Consider the following 17,797-nt stretch of genomic DNA (forward strand, 5'->3'; position numbering starts at 1 on the left):
AAAATCATGCAGCAAACACAGTCTCCTTTCAGAATACATTAGAAAAAAAAGGATGTGGTCTGAAGTGGTGAGTGCATAAAACCTTCAGACAGGACTGATACTCCAAATAACTGGTCAGGCCTAGGACTCAAGTCTAAGGTAAATCTAAAAACAGTGGGATTTTGGCATGATCCTATCCTAAAACTCAGAGAACAGTTGCAGAAATCATGGCTAAGGAAATAGGAAGAGTCGTGGTGGGCAGCAAGTTTTGCAGACACAAAAGGTGGCCCTTGGAGTTGTTATAAGGAGCCTTTCCCTGGGGTTATGAAAAAAATAAATGGACATTTAGATGAATATTTAAGTTCTGTGTAAACATGTAAATAGTTGAATGTGTCATTTATAATCTTTTATTGTTATTACAATGTATCTATTATGGATTTCCTTCCCAATTGAATGGATTGTTCTAGATATCACCATCAGCAGCAGAGTGGTAAAAGCTGAATTAGGGGTGTTGTTACAGGCTGGGTTGCAGCTATATTAAAATGAGAAAAATGATCTACTGTCCTTTAAAGAAAAAGGTAAGCACACTTTAGACATCAAGCAGCTGAAACAACACTTCACCTTAAAATACGTGCAAGTAACCACACCAAAAAAGGGCCTCATGCAAAGTTCACATGAGCAAGAGCATATCACTACTATTTATTTTATGACTTTTAAGAACAGTTATTTTTGCTTTAATTTTCCCAAGTTACCATTTGCCTAGTGAAGGTGGTTTTTAGCAACTGCAACTGTACATTTTTTCATGTCTCTGAGTTTAGTGAAGGCAATAATTTCCACTGGAAATTTTAAGGTGAGTTTGGAAATGGGAGAAGCCGCCCCTATAAAGTAAAAAGGCATTTAGAAAAAAAGTTAATGTACTGAAGCCAAGACAAGAGATCCAACAGACAGGGAGGGTGCAGCTCCCTGCAGAAGTCAGTGAGCTTTGAATCCAAAGGACACTCAGGCATTCTGCAAGACAGGTCCAACTGCTTCACATCTTTGCCCAGAGTCAGCAGTCATTTAAAATATAATGGTTTCTAGCCTGGAAAGTAGCATGCACTGAATCTACCTGACCCAGGGAAATTTAAGCTGAAAAAACAGCACAGAGAAATTGGAGCTGTCTTAGTGGGTTTCGACTTCAAAGTTCATCCTCAGTCAGCACAACCAATGCTGTTCAGGTGCTCTGTCTGCTGACAGCACTGGGCTGGAAGAGGAACAACTTCATCCTGAAGGTCTGCTCTGCCTACCATCTGTGATCTCTCACCAAAAGAGACAGACTGTGGGTAGACTTTGGATGTAGAGGAAATCAATGGTATTTTACTAGCCAGGCACAGGGTAATGGCATCTACACAGCATTAAAAATTTACCAGCGTTTTGAGAGGACATGCCAACATCCTGAGCAATAAACTGAAACATGTTTCTGAAGGACAGCCCTTTCAAGGTCTAGAAAGGCAAAGAGCTGGGAAGCTTACAGGTGTACACGAAGGGAAGCAAAAAGTTAGTTAGAGCACTAATGGGACAGAGTTCTGGAAGAGAATGCAGGTCATATAAAGCTCTTTAGAAGCAAATACCCAAATGTATTGTTTACATAGTTACTTTTGTGCTGTTTGCTTTGGGGAGATAAACATATCCACCTTTCATAAGAACCATTGAAAGAGCAGGGAGAAAGAGGAAAAAAATGTAATACATGAAAAAGGATAATTAAATCAGCTCAGCAAAGAACTCTCACTCTGCATGCCATTCACTGCCGTCAACAACACCCTCATTTTTTCACCCAGTACCACATCTGTAGGTCTCAGGCATATGGATTAGAACATGCAAAAAACATGAGTTCATTTAAATGAGTTACGCAAGATGCAGACATTTCTGCAGATTTGCCCACAGCGTCACTGACGTACCTTTCAAGACCAAAACCCAGACCTTCTGCAGATTAACAGAATTATTTACGTGGCTTTTGGCCAGACAACTTATGTGGCTGAGAAACTGCCTCAAGGTTATTGAAAAAGCTACCGACTTTTAACACATTCTGGAGATCATTTTCCACCATGTTTTAAATATTTTCCCCCTTACAGTTTCTTACCTGAAGAGTTTTGACTTTTCCTAAAACGTTCTCCTGTGACATTGCTTGGATGGCCTGTTCACTCTCTGTTCTCCCATCAGGTATAAAAATACTGTCATGGGAAAAAGCTCGACTGCCCATAGAATAATGGGAGGACCTGGGAAAAAAAAAAAACAGTAAAAAAGTAAATAAAACCAGCAATTAATTAATGAGAGTGACCCTTCATATCATAGCTACTCTGCTGTATAGATTTTCCCACCCACTTGCCTTCTACATAAAAGCTTTGAACGTTCTCAGAAGAGAGGTATCCAAACATTTACTGTTATCTAAAGTTTAAGGGAGGTACGTGATTCCTTCACATAGAGTTTTCCTCCTTGGAAACACACAGAGTGGGGTGTTTTTAATAAGCATGTTGAGAAATTCAATCAATTTTCCTTAGAAGTCTCAAATCTAAATCTTACTTTTACGACACTGGGTAGACAATGACAGTGCATACATTGCCATACTGTATCTTTAAGAAAGCCCACATTGCTGCTTAGTCACGCTAAGGCACAAATGCAAGACAGCAGGTCCCAAGCAAAGGTAGCTCCATAGCACAAAACAAGGTAATATACTCTAATAACCTATTTCTAAAGACCTGCCTCATTTAGCTGATTACTTAGTTGTTCCTGTCACCACCAGTATGATCATGCTAACAATAAAATGTTATAATCTAACCCTCAAACTGATATGAAGCTTATTAAACCATCCCATGTGGGTTTGAGTAGCAACAAACAGCGAGAGATGCCCGTGTGTTACTGTTAAACGAGGTACTGATGCCAAGGAGGAGAGTGTGCCATGAATGACCCAGGTATATGGCTACTCTATACCCACGGGCAAAGGGATTAAACAAAAAGTGGTTTAATTTACTGGTGATTTTAAAGGCTCATCAAGAAAACTGATTTTTTTTGTTTGTTTGTTTGTTTGTTTTAAAGGGTTTGTGGGTTGTTACTCTGGGACTTGGGGGGCATTCTGGAGGAAGATGTTTGAGTTTGAAAGTCATGTTTTGTCTAGCCTAGAGTATTTTATGGGGAGCAGAAAGCCAGTCAAATACAAACATGACAAAAGCCATGGGAGAAGATAAACAACTGAGAGGTCTTAAATCTCTCCTTTTAATGACTTATTAGCAATTCTATAGAATCCATTTACAGCTTCAGTAAACAAAAAATCTCGAGTAAAGAAAACTTTTTATCCCAATCTAATTAACACAATCTTCTATGTGTGATAAAAACATTGTAAAAAAATACTTCAGCAAAACCAAGTAAGATGATACTTCCTGAGAGAGGATTAAGTAAAACAAGTAAAATTAAAGCCTCACATATTTAAGAAAAATCAGTATATTATCTTCTTCTCCTTTTAAAATGTGATAATTGTTTATAAAGTGCTCAAAATAATTCCATTCATACTTTGAAAAAAAGTATTTGAAATGTATTTGTTACATTTAATCTAATTTTTTACCTGGAGTACAATCTTTTTAAGTAAAAATGATAATCTTTTCTTACCAAGAAAGAATGCTATATATGGTTACATCAGCCTTTTATAACAGATTAAATTATTTCTTACAGGTAATCTGAAAATAATAGAAAAAAAGCCTCCCACCACCTCACTCCTTTATACATAAATAGATTTGCACTTGCAAAATAAATCATCCAAGCTTTTGGGGAGAACACACACAGCTCCCTATATCATTCCATCCTTCATGCAAGCACAGACTAACTGACTAACTGAAAAACTATTTTTTTCCACATATTAATATTTGAACAACATGCTTTATTTGAAACTAACCAGCAGACAATCAAGCAAAGACTTGGTCAATATTTCATAGCATTTTTAGTCATCAAAGAGGGGGGACATTTAACTGATGGTATACTCTATTTTAGCTTTATTTTTTAAATAAAAACCACAACTTAATTGCCTTTGGCTGCTAAAGGTAATACACCTTTTAGAAACCTATTATTAGAGAAACCATAAAAGTATATTTTTGAACTCTCTTCCAAAAAGGTTTCTACAGCGAATCATCATGACTCAGCCTGTACACAGAGCTGTGGTGAAATTCCATGGCATGGGAATATATGTATCTTCCTTGGCCGTCTAGGAATCAGCCCACGAAACACTGTTTGAGAAATGCTCCTTAAAAGGAGACAAATTCCTAGCAGGGCTGGCTTGCAAAATGAGTGGGTTTGACATGAAGCTGAGTGAAAGTTGGCTTTTCCAAACAACCATGTAGGTCTGTTTGAACCAGCACTGCATTCAACAAGGGGGGGAAAAAAAAACTCTGTACTCACAACCAAAACTGAGGGGAACATGCGAAGTTTGACAAACTAGCCCAGCCTTCATTTGTGTGGTTCAATGTGTGAAGAAACTGCTGCAGTTGCAGAAGGCAAGGCCAGTGCTTTCAGTTTAGGCCTTTGATCATTACAAGATGCAGATGAATGAAAATGGCATCACACATTTTTGTTTCATAGAATGGAGGCCAAACATATTTGAAAGGTTTTGTCTGGTTTGTTTTCATCTAACTTGCTACCAAAACAAATGTACTCCAAATTGTCAGAACATGTGAAACATTTATATGAAATGCTGCAGTGGATTAACCCAAGACCTCTCTTTTCTGTATCCCTTCAAAATGCTTTGCAGAGGTACTGTGTATTTCATAACTGGGTGACTGAGCAATTTTGCTAGTTAAATCCAATAACCAGTAAAAATGTTTCAAGAATTTTGCTTAAATGTCTACGTAAGCTAAAGCACATTGAATAAAACATATTCACACGTTGTAGTAACCTAGTTTCTTTTACTGGTGAGTTTAAATAGCGTTTAAGGTGATTTCCAGGCTACTTGAGCTTTCTGAAAGGTCTCTCATTTTACTCAGTTGGAGTCCACGATCCTTTCATATCCTCCCAGCTGTGAGTTTGACAGATAATATCATAAAGGTCCTTTTCCACCCCTTTATTCACTCCCCTCATGTTCTACTTTCAGAAAGACTGAATTTCTTTTAAGTTACAATACAGTATGAATAATTGAGTTTCCTTCACTGCTACCACCTCTGAAGAAGCCTTTATACAATAATATCCTCACAATCCACATCTACACACCATGCTTCAGAAAGTCCTCCCCTTGATTAAAAAGCATGTCGACACAAGGAATAGCTTTCGATATATTCATGGTGTGTCAGAAACCTGGGCTATCGCTGTAGCCTTGGTTGAAGGTATTACAGTTTCAGACCAGCGTATCACTTCCAAGAGATATGGGAAAATGGTGGCATCAGTTTCTGAGCACATCTGTTGATAATACCGATGATGACACTTCTGAGGCTGTTTGTGCTGAAAATAATTGAATCATCATCTGACTCACTTCCAGAAACCTGACTGGATTAAATGAATTATGGATGTGCTATACCAAAATACAAAGCACTTTTAGCAAACCCTTAAAGATGTTCTCTCTGAAGATGTGTTGCAACCCAATCATGATGTTCCAGTTTCAGTTCCAATACACAAATATTTAGAATTAATTTTCTCATTTGTGAAGCAAAGTTAAATTGCATTCATTCTCAGAGCTTTCTTTGCCACACCTGTGTCCCTTTTCAGATTCCTGAAGACAGGTCTGAATACTTGCTTTCTCAGCAAAACTAAGACCATACTTTTCACCTTCTTTTATTAGGACGAAATTTTTAAGAACTACTACATTTTTGAGGATGTATGAGGAATTCTTTGATACAGATGGGCTTTGACACAACAAGAGTGCACCAGGATATGTCTTTATCTTGAGGGTACACCAAGTACATAAAAGTACAGCAGAGCCAACCATCCCACAGGATTTTTTACAAATAATGAATCCAGTAGTGGCAAACAGGTGGGAAATAATGCAAGGCATGGTGTACAAGGATCACACCATCTCTTCACCATGGACAAGACGTGGACTCCTAGCCCAGGTTTAACTGCATTTAGCTATAAAAAGCATTGCCTCAAATACATCTCATCCCTAACTAGCTTTCTTCTGCACAAAATAACTACATGTCTCAGCCTCTTTAACTCAGTGCTGATTATTCCCCTGGAAAGGAAGAATCCCCCCAAACTACAGGTAAAACAAATAACATAGATATTGTGTCATAGTTCTAATGTATCTATGTATGAATTTGGCTTCCAAAAATCTCTGTGCAGTAACCCCTCTTTCCATTACTCACCCTTGCTGAGGTGTCTGTGTGTACTAAGAAACTAGGAAATGTGAAACAAAGCCCTCACAGCAGAGTGGAACCACCCTGAACCTACAAGAAAAGTCCTGCTCATTCCCATGAAGATCAGCAAACTGAGAGAGATTTCTCTTTGGATCCCCATAATCCATTGCTATGCATTGTACCTTTTTAGGATTAGCTACTCCAAGTCCAGGTTGTGTGAGGTATCACACCCTTTCTCCCTTTATCCTCCTTCCTACATGTTCCCATCACCTTTTTGTGCCTGTTTAGTGTTCATAGTTTACCTGAGAGAACTCAGAGAGCTGTTCTGGCTGAATAACTAATGAAAAAATAAATATATATATATATATATATACACACATATATGAAAAACCAAAACCAACACAAACAAAAACCCCACACAACTTACTGGTTTGGCTGAGCAACACAGTGGCACAAGCTCCCATGCTAGCTGCATGTCCAGAGGGCTGCTGGAAAGAGTCAGACATCTGCAGTCTGGACTTCAATCAACTCATTCTGTTGTGGGACTGCATCAGAATATGTGCAGGGGTAATACTGCACAGAACACGAGTCCAAGTTTACCTTGATAATGGTGGCTATTATGTTTTAGACCCCATTTTCATCCAGAGCTATGTCTCCTCTCAAAGACAAAGGTGCAGTCCTTAAAAGGGGGATATTTTGCCAGCAGGGACCACTGAGGTCTCAGCTCTTGCATAATCCCATATGGGTGCATTACTGCAGTACAGAAAGCTTGCACCACCAATTGCCTCTTCGATGTGTCATAAATGTTCCGCCCACTCCGATATTAAAGAGTTAGAAATAGAAACTGGAAAATAAAGGGAAAGAATGAGTTGTTCTGTTCTTTCATGTTTGTAGAGACTGATTCCAAAAAAACCCAGTCTCATGACTTTTACTCTTTTAGAGTTCCATTAGAAAACAACTCTGTAATCATTAGAAATCAGAGCCAACTTTTTAACATAAAGCCACTTTTATGACTAAAAAATTCAAAAAGCATGTAAAGCAAGAACAAATGTGTTTTAGCCAGGTATTGACCCTCAGTATAATTGCTTCAAAGATATCTGAGAGTCACCTTCCAGAATAGTGCCCCAGGGAAATGGCAAGTGCAGTGATAGGCTGCCTTTACAAAATGTTTTGTTTTAAAAAGGAAATCTAATTCTAACTCTTTGCATATCCCATGAAAGTCCCCAGGGCAGCTAGAGAAGAAAAACATAAATTGCATTTTCTAGTCATTCCAGAGATGCATTAATACTGTAATAGAGGAAAATGGATTGTAATTCTGAGCTGTATTTTTTGTGTCCTCTGTTTCATCTGTCATGCTGGACTGTGAGTTTTAGTCATGCCTAGATTGGGAATGTTGTGCATACTGCAACATAACTCTGAGTTACAACAGCGCTTAGACAGCACGTTGCTTCATTGCATTAACAAACCCATAAACATGGTCCTTACAAGCTGAGGCAAAAGGGACATTTTTTTTCAGCAGGGTAGTTGGAGAATTCTTTTCCATAAAGTAAATTTAGGGATAATTTCTGTGCTCAATCTAAAGATATAACTGTATTGCCTTCAGGAACTGCAGAACCCCAGGGCAGTAACTCTGGGAAAACTGCACAGTCCCATTGTTATGACCCACCAGAGTCCCACTGATGCCAATGACCCATTTTGCAGCCTCTGTGTTAGCAAGTCTGCTCATTTCAAAAAACATTATTCAACATTGTCTTATACAAAGCTCCAGTTTGATGCCATTGGGAGATCTGCAACCTATGAACTTACAGTTAATTAATATATTTTTTTAAAGTAGGGATCTAGCCTCGTCTTGAGTAGTTGATGCATCTTCAATGCATGTTAATAATCTAACCAAAATCATGATTGTTGAGGGCTTAGAAATTCATCATGGGAGGTGTCGGGCTCCTGAGTGCACTAAGAAGCCTTACTGTCCTTGATCAGCCTCACCTGGGACCTCCACCAACACACATGGGTCCCGTAGCTCTATTTAAGGTCACAGTTGAGGCTTTGGTTCCTGTCTGAGCTGTGCTGGAGTAGTGCAGTTCTCCAGCTCTGGCACAACTGTGACTGGCCATGAAGTCCTTTGATCCAGACCTCAATTTGCAGATGATTTCCTGGCTTGCCCTTGGCCCTGCCTTCTCAAATGTGAACCTGCACAGTGATCAATGGACCTGACCCTGACCTACAGACTGACTTTCTGGCTTAGCTTCAGACCTGTCTTATCATCCAGATATGGCCTTATCTGTACTCTTGGTTGGACCTGGCCACCATCCCAGGATCTGTCCTACCTGCCTTGCTTAGATACTGTGGGACTGGGCTCCCTACCCTGCTGTGGGATCCCCCTTGCTGCCTCACCCCCCTTCCCCAAGGGAGCAGCTCTGCCCTTGCTGCTTTGTGGCAAGAAGGTAATGGGATGGGACTAGATAGTTACTGACACATGAATGTTATGTAATTATTCTTCAAATCCTCCAACCTCATAATGTCTCAGTATGCAGAGCAAAGAAAGGTATCACTCTGTTTTCAGGAATTCTGCAAGTGAATCGCTGAGATGGCTTGAGGACTGTGGACAAGTTGCCAGTTGTTACAGAAATTTGCAGACTCCTGGAAGGAGCAGGGCTCTAACTGGTCCAACTTTCACACATGACCTGGCAATCCACTGTGTGTGACACTGTTCTATCAAACAGCAGCATATGTTTATGCAAAATTTGCTCTAAAATATGGCAAAAATGTAGAGAAAAGGAAATGAAAAGTCTAAGTTAGCCTTGGCAGGAATAAGTGCTATATAGTGATTGCACTTAGCTCATAAGGAAGGAGAAGAAGAGGAAATAAGACAGCATGTTATAATACAGGAGAAAACTCTGGTTCAGGAGTTGCCCTAGACCTCACCAGCTGCAGAAAAAGCAGTTGCCATGCAGAATCTGCAAGGAAATAAAGTATATGATGGTTAGAAGGGGGAATGCAATGACAACATCTGAAAGGAGGACAAGTGGACAGCAGGGCAGCCTAACCTATCAGGGAGATTAAAGCAAGACAGTGTTTGTGATGGAAAAAGTGAAGACCAGAGTTTTAAAAAAATAGTTTGGGGGTTACTAAGGTGAAAATGAAGCTAGCCATGATCAGAGTTGAAGATGAAAGACAGGAGAAAAGAAGGTGGAGTGGGACCAGGTATAAAATGTTGATGGTTGTTGTAGAAAGAAAGCCTACTGAAGAGTTCTCAGGATCATATACAAACTACAGTGTACATGAGGCACCTTTGCACTCAAGTAGCAGCTGAAAAAAAATAAATGGCAAGTTTATGGCATTTGGTGCTAATTTCTAGTAAATGATAAAATGGCAAGAAATGACGAAAAGTCCTAGCTCACATACCTAAGAACAAGAAGGCAAGAGCTGAGTTGTCAAAAAATGGTAAGATTAAAAAAGACTGAGCACAATGTTAGTCTTACATCCTATCAAGAGACCTGGGACTGTTTCAGGAAGGCCTTCCCCACCCCTCCATCCTGACCACATGCCACTCAGTGCATGTCAGAAATAACCACTTTCACAGTGGTTGTCGCTACTATTCCTGAGCTGCTCAGCTGCAATATGAATTACAGAAAAGGTGAAACAACCTTTTACCAACACCTATAAAAGGATCCATGCAAATGAAGAACAGCAAAGCTGCTCTTTGTCACAACTTTTTCTGTCCTGAAACACCCCTTCATTCCTGCAATACACCCCTGTAAACCAGAAACAAGAAATTTGTTCAACATGGATCCATGTCAGCTGACACAGGTGAGGAAAATACCAGCACGCTTTGTTTCTAAAAGCTTTACAATGTCCACATGTTGCTTTGCTCCGCTTGGGCTTACTGAAATTAGAGTTCCAGTAAGACAAAGGTTCCAGGAAAAGGTGGACACCAAGCACCACTGCACCAAGGCACTCCTCTTGGAGTCAGGAAGGCACTAAAAGTGAAGCAATTACAAAGGAAATGAGGAGACTGACAAAAGACAAATAAAGAAATCAGGCTGATAAGAAAAAAAAAATGCCCAACGTATGAAAATTTAATGTGACAGAGGGAAGATACCTTGTAGTAGTGGCTGAAATTGTCCAAGAAGGAGTCAGGACATTCCCCTGGACCCAAAACACAAAAACCCATGACTCTCTCTGTCTGGTTGTTTTCGTGTTTAATCAGCACCTTCAATTAAGAGAGATCTATTAATGTATAGGTATACTACCAGCTAATAAACCAACACATCAAATAAAGTTCTCTTTTTCTTCCTATTTTAACAAAGCAGACTCTTGCAAGTTATCATTTTTAGGTTGTTGGGTTTCCCTCCTCCCCACTCTTAAATTTAGAAACTGAACAGCTGAACTGGTGGTGAATCATTTTCATGAGCTGAGATCTAATAGTCACGCAGAAAAAACAGTACACAGACATCAGAAGCTTATAGAAGCCTATATACTAGGCTTAAGAGTTTGAGTTAGAGGTAAAAACAAGGCTTCACTTAATGAAGATTTGAAAATATCATGAGCTGCTTTGGGAAATTTTGGGGAAGATTGTATGTCAAAAACTACCTTGATGTGTCTGCTTTGTAAAAGTCCATCTAAATGAGATGCTGAAAACAGACTGTACCTTGGGATCAAACCTTTAGTGAAATCCCTGAGGTGGCCTGGAGCAAGAATGTGGATCACAGAATCACAGAATCGACTGGGTTGGAAAAGACCTCAGAGATCATCGAGTCCAACCCTTGGTCCAACTCTAGTCCGTTTATTAGATCATGGCACTAAGTGCCATGTCCAATCTCAGTCTTCATGTCCTGCTGCTGACTGTACTCTGCACCAAACTGGATGTTTACAGGTAGTACAGGAATGCTAGGAAAAGACAGACATAACATCTCTCCTACTCTTTTCACTATCCCTCACCAAAATAACATGGGAGACACCCTTCACGTGAAGTGTTTGCCCATTGAGGTGAATCTGAGCTGCAGAGCAGAGATGACATCAGAGTAGGGGCCGACATTGCTCAAGAGGCAACATGAAGTCCAGAAGGAAAGAGACAGAGCAGTTTCTCCTGATTGCTCTTTTTTTTTTTTCCTTACTTAATCTATCTCCATATATTCTTTCAAGGTACATGTCAGGTAATTACCTGAGCCATAATAAAAGAGTCACTTGAGAGATGAGGAAAATATAATTATATTCATTTTTCAGACCAGTCTCTATGACGACGAAAGTGAATGCCATTGATCAGCAGTTAGTAACCAAGGCCACATTTGACGCAGATGAGTTGTTCTCATTCACATGAAATGCAAAATGAAAATTAAATATTCAGAAACTAAAATGGAGATACAAGAGATGAGTAATAGTGAACAAACTGTATCACCTCCTAGACCTGACTTATATAATATGTTGCTATTGGAGGAGTGGAACACCACAAATACCTGCAGAAATTCCCAAGCTGAGCACACTGTTTAGGAAAGTCAGATGAATAATTTTGTTTTCTGAGGTAAATTCTCAGCTGGGAACTATCACAGAAAGAGTGGCTGAGCACTGAACAAGCCTTTCCTATCTCTAACTTCTATGAAAACAAACACATGAATCTGGGTTCCAATCTGCACCCTCCAGAAGAACCTGGGTTTTATTTGGCATACAAATTCTCTCAAAGCTGTGATGTTCCTGCTGTTCGTATATGCACAAACATAATATAAACTGCTTTCACAGTAACAAAGTTCACACAGGCTAAAAACAGATGTGATATTGAAAGTACACCTAGCGTTGCTTTTTGTTTTCTTCTTCTCCTCCCCTTTTTTTGTGTGTAAAGATGAAAGTTAAAAAGGGACTGAAACACTGTGGCTTTCTTGCCATTATTTATTGCCATCATTCTCTCCTTGCTTACAGAGGACAAACTCTTTGCTTAGTCCTCCTCCTGTCAGTAAAGAATTCATGAAATTATCCTTTTATTATCCCTTATCATTTGCATCCCTCTGCAACTCATAGTTTCCTTCCACTTTCTGTAGGCTTCTTACTCAAATTCCAACCCATTAAAAATATCGTTATTTAGCTATGTTGATAGCTGTACTGCCTATCTTTTCTCTGACTGAAAATTTGTTCTTGTGCCCTTTGTGCCCATTGAGGCACAGAATTCAAAATCAATGTAAAATTTAAACCTAAATTTAAACTTCTCAGGTCAAATATCTCTTAGATAATCAGTAACACCTGTCTGGAATTTTTTGCCAATACCGCTACTCAACTGACTGATCAACTCCTGATCACATCATTTTCCCTCTAAAAATATTTTGGGGAAATATCTACCAGAAGTGTGCTGTACAGGCACCCCATCCCATAGCAGCCCCATCCGTGCATCACTGACATTCCTTCCATCACTGCCCTTGGCCTCTCTCTTAAGAAGCCAGATTTGCACTATAAAAGCTGATGGCTGGTATGAAACCAGTTTCCTTTCCACCTTCAGACTGTCTGTGGCATTTGTACTCAGGTGTAAACCACCCAGTCTCTGATAAAACTTATCTTTAGCAAATTATTAAATGAAGATCTCTTAAGAGGACAATTAATTGCTTTTATTTTTTCCTCTTGTCAGTCCTTCTTCTGCTCTTTTCAAATGGGAAGATTGACTCTTGGCATTGGCAGGTGGACTGCCTGGAGAAATTCAGGAGACTTTAGTTCTTGCCAAGAGTGTGCTGCTCACACAACTTGCAGCTCCATGCAGATATGTGACCTGACTTGTGCTGCATCCTTGGCACCGTGTCCCAGTTTGCCACCATGGGGCCTTTCCCCTGGGAACTTCCCGTCAAAAGCAATAAAACTCCTGACGCAGCTTGGGAACAGACCGTGCTCCTTGCCCCAGCTTTGGTCCATAAACAGTTTATTGCTTGTTTTGCTTATCTATGCAGCCTTGTGATGAGAACTGTGCAAAATACTTGCCTTAAATCCATGCAAGGCCTGTCTTTGAGTGTAGACACTGGGTGAATATTACAAATAGTACTGAATGATTTTCCTTCAGCTCTGCATAAGTCCAGTTTGCATTTCTAGAATTGAAGTTTCCTGGCAAGGCGTCAGGACAATTCTCAAGAAAATATAATTTTGAAGTTCTGCTGATAAAATTGTCAGAAACCAAACTTTATATTTGCAAGGAATGCTTTTGGCTTCTACAATCATTGTAGTAGAGATCAGTGCAATTATACAACCTCTCTGAATTATCTGATCGCATACAACAAGGACACAGCTCAAATAGCAAATAGCAACTTTCCTTACCAAAATGGGACATTTTCAAAGAACTAATACATTTGGAGAAGTCACACTGCTTATGCATGTGGTCCCCACAAGCAGAAACGAATCTGAATTTGTTAGCTGAGTAGTAACCGCTGTACAATTTAACACATCTCTATTAAGTAAAGAGCTGGGTGATTTGCAGTCCAGTCCCAATAGCAATTCAAGCTGACAAAGGTTCAGCAAATACTGAGCAAAGTTGTTTAAGAGACAGGAAATGTCTCATGTTTTCTTCTTCATCAGCAGTCTTCCTTAGCATATATACAGCACTAAGATCTTTAGGTGATTTCTTCCTAATGAGGATGATTTCATGAGGGTGACCTGAGAACAGTTTTGCAGGGATTATGCAGAGTTTGAGGAGGATTTACAAATAAAGGGGTCCCATTTCATGGACAAGCACATTCAAGAGACTGAAGTTTGCTGAGAGACTTTTCCCTGGAAGAAGATAAATAATGTCACATTTGAGTCTTAATGACCTGACAGGTCTACTCCCAGATCCTCTGAAATATTGCATTTGGCCCAAGTAGAGGCACTCCACTGTACCCTCTATAAGAACAATGTAATTCCCTGCTGCCTCTGCACATCAACCCAGAATGACTAACTTTTTGTATGGCCCCTCAGACATCCTTTCAGGTACATCCTCACAATGCTTGCTTAGCGTCAACTGTGACAAATAAGACTAACACTATAAATGTTATACAGTGCCAAACTGTAGACTCAAAACTGAAGCTTCTGGAGACTTTAGTGAAAGTCCACAGATGCAATTTAACTTGTCTTGTGATAAGCATTTCTATCTCCCAGCTCATACAGAACATTAGTGAATACAGTTTTAACTTTGTAAACTCAAGAAGGGCAATCTAAAAGTGAGAAGAAGAATTCCAGTCTTTCACAAAGCAGGGCAAGACAAATTGCAGCAGCAAATCTCCCATCTGGTAACTGCAAAACAACGTGGATGAATAAACAGGTTGAAGTGTGCATACATCAGGACACCAAGCATGTCATTTGCATCTGATGAGTCCAGGAAGTAGCTGTAGGAAAGGACGGACAGGCAGATCTCCCAGGCTGCTTCCAACTCAGCTAGTCAATCTACACCATATGCAGATTACCTAAATTGCTCCTGGCAGCACTTCTGCATCACCTGGTCGGTGCAGTCTCCATTGAAGATTCAAGCATTAGCTCTGAGCAGGCTGTAAGCCAATACACGACACAGTGAAATACTAGCTAAGGTCTTGGACACAATACAGATATCTTATTTAGTCTATACTCATTTATTTTCTTGTCTCTAACTTCCTGAGGCATCCTTCACTCTTAATATATTTTCAAAATAATGTCTCCCTCCCCAAAACAAAACAAAAAGTCCACATGAAACATGTGCTGATAACAAATTAATGTACTTTACAAGTTGACGAGGAAATATAGCCCTATTAAGGGAACAGGAGCATCCCTGAACTTTCATTACAAAATTGGAACTATTATTAAGCTTTTGTATGTATACTGTTGTTGTACATTCCTAAAGAGTTTGAAGCAGGTGGTTTTGTAAAACTATTTGAGATTTTGGTTATATAAATATACTACTAGTTATTTACATTTGTTCTCGTACATTTGTATATAAATACTGAAAGTATGGTACTGTACTTACTGTTAGACAACTTGTAAACAACCACATATATTCTTTTACTTAGCTTATCTCTGCATTCAATTAAAAAACATTTGAAATTATACTAAAGGCAAAAAATATAGTGGATGGAAGCAACACTGCTGAAAATAGAAAAAGGTGGCAAATCTAAGCTCCCTAAAGCAATCTGTTGCACCACACTGAACATCTATGCTTGCTGTAAGATGAGTAACATGGCAAACGCTACCTGCAAACTGAAAATTATTATAAAATCCCATCCACATTTGCACCATGAAGCCTGACAGGAAAAACAGATTTTTGACTGAGTATTTCTAGCAGCATAAAACAGAAGCACCTCTCACGGATCACATGTACAGAAAGAAATGTTCCGCTTGTGATGAGTTGTGGGACCCTTCACATTTGCTAATCCCACGTGACTTAAATTGTGCAGTCTAGTTTATTCCACCAGAGACTTACGTTTAATGCCTTTATTAATTAGAAAAATTAATATGTTTATAAATGCAAGCATCTAACAGTCTCACGAGGGTCTGCCACAACTTCACCATTAAGGAATGGGACAAGCTCCCTTATCGCTGTTTCTGGGCACATCGCTCCATTTTCAGTTACTCTGAATGGGAAATCTCTGACAGCAAGATGATACCCTTTGTTTTGGTCTTGCTTGCTAATTTGCTCTTGAGAAAAAAAGGTTCTGCAACTTCCTCAGTCCCTCGGTGTCATGCACACAGACAACACAACAGCAGCCAGTCATGTCCCCATCTACAGCATGGCTATGCTCAGTCACGATTTTCTGAAAAGCTGGGACAGGCAAAAGAAGTGCACAATATTGTGTTGCAGAAACCAAAGGGGGAACATAGAACTTAGAGAATTGTACAGAATGGAACAAAAGATCCAGAAGCTTAGGAAAAAAAAAAAAAAAATCACATTTTCACAGCTATGATTGTGCACCATTGAAAATACTGTGCAAAGTAATGTTTCTGACACACATTTCTTTCTTGAGCAGAGAATTTTGTATGGCTTTTTGATCCCCTCAGGTTTTTTGTTACTTTCACACTCCCCAGTGCAAACATCTCCTTTTTTCTTTTTAAATAAAGAAGCAGGTTTTGACCAGGAGGCAACTAACCACTCTGAGACTTTCAGTTAGAAAGTGAAATAAGTATTACTGTCCCAATTAGTTTGTGCATCTGGTCTTAGCTTTTTTTTGTTGTTGGGGTGTTGTGTTTTGTTTTGTTTTAGTTCATTGTGGTTTGTTTGTTTTGTTTTGTTTCATTTTTTTTCTGTTCTTGGTTAGAGATTGTTCACTAGTTAACCCTGTGCAGTTTCTTTCTCCCATTATTTCTGCAGCAAATTCTCATGTTCCCCTCCTGTCCTCTCTTGTCACTGGTGTACAATCCGATTTCCAGGTGCCTCTCACCCCCCTCTTCCTTCTTCTATTCTACATTCAGGTCAGATCAGAATAAAAGCAGCCTGTTTATTGACCCCAAGTACAATGCAAAACTGTACAGGATAGACTGAAATAGGATGTGTCTGTCCTGACCCAGCGACACCATCTTGTAGGGAAAACTATGCAATGAAGTATCAGTAGCAGCCAGTTCAAGTTTCCCTTTCCCTGGTTTTAAAAACACAGATGCCATTAATACCTCTGCTCAGGTGTTCACCATGGAGTTCTTTTAAATCACAGAGCTGGATTCAAATTCATTTCTGCTTCACTCTGGGATTTCTTTATTGCAGACTAGCACATGCACCCAATAAGTAATGTGTGCAAGAAGCGAGGTCTCGAGGTTTACAGCACTGGGTGTCACGTTCAGAGGAGGGACACAATGCATACAAAGCAGCATACAACTTGCTACCACTCAGCAGAGGGAGAATTTAAATTTAATTCCAATTAAAAAAGGGAGAACAAGCCTTGCCTTTGCGGGGGCTGGCAGCAGACCGATGTACACTTACCTCAGACCACCATTGGGCTCCTCATCGGAGGAGAAGGTGCCGTTGCAGACGTTGCCAAAGGAGTGGCTGGGCTTGAGTTTGCCTTCCTCGCACTCTGACGCGGGCTCTCGTTTCTTCCTTTTGCCAAACAGCTTCTTGAAAGGCTGGAATTTGCCTGCTTTTTTCTTGTCTGCGGGTTACAAGACAGAGAGGCGTGGGGCTGAGGGACGCGGAGGCTCGGCAGGGCTGGTGAGCAGGCACCGCCACAGCAGGTTCAAAGGAAGAATGAGGTCAAAGAGCAAATCACCAGCCCGAAGCAGCCCGAAGGTGCTTGCAATGGAAATGAAGGGCTGCAACTCGCTGTTGACGCATCATATTGACACAGCAAACATAAGAGCATTAAAACATCTGCTCTTGGGTCTAAGGATCTGCTTGGAGGTGTCAGTGCAGCTGAACATTTGGACAAAGAGAAGGGGTAATTTTGTAGAGCCAGAATTTGTTCATTATTTAAGGCTCATTCTTAGGCTTTACACTACACTTTTATTTTGACCTTTTCACCAAAAGACAAGCACTGTTTTGGTCACCCCACTTTGGCAGGTGCTGCATCCTCTGCCTCAAATTAAAAGCATTTGAAAATCATCTACTGTATTTTACT

The 17,797-nt window shown here is 39.8% G+C and overlaps 1 protein-coding gene across 1 annotated transcript in view; it reads right to left on the reverse strand.

The window, feature by feature from the left end:
- CRACD (capping protein inhibiting regulator of actin dynamics) overlaps positions 1-17,208 on the reverse strand; it is a 42,002-nt gene extending 24,794 nt beyond the window's left edge. Inside the window, exons 1-2 of the mRNA XM_082051066.1 lie at positions 17,164-17,208; positions 2,099-2,234 (exon numbers count right to left, since the gene is read on the reverse strand). Of these exons, the coding sequence (XP_081907192.1) occupies positions 2,099-2,218 (120 nt within the window). The 5' untranslated portion in view covers positions 2,219-2,234; positions 17,164-17,208. The remainder of the gene's footprint in view (positions 1-2,098; positions 2,235-17,163) is intronic.
- Positions 17,209-17,797: the final 589 nt, after the last annotated feature.

The sequence above is a fragment of the Streptopelia decaocto genome, assembly GCF_964273445.1.
Source record: "Streptopelia decaocto genome assembly, chromosome: 4".
Classification (NCBI taxonomy): Eukaryota; Metazoa; Chordata; class Aves; order Columbiformes; family Columbidae; genus Streptopelia; species Streptopelia decaocto.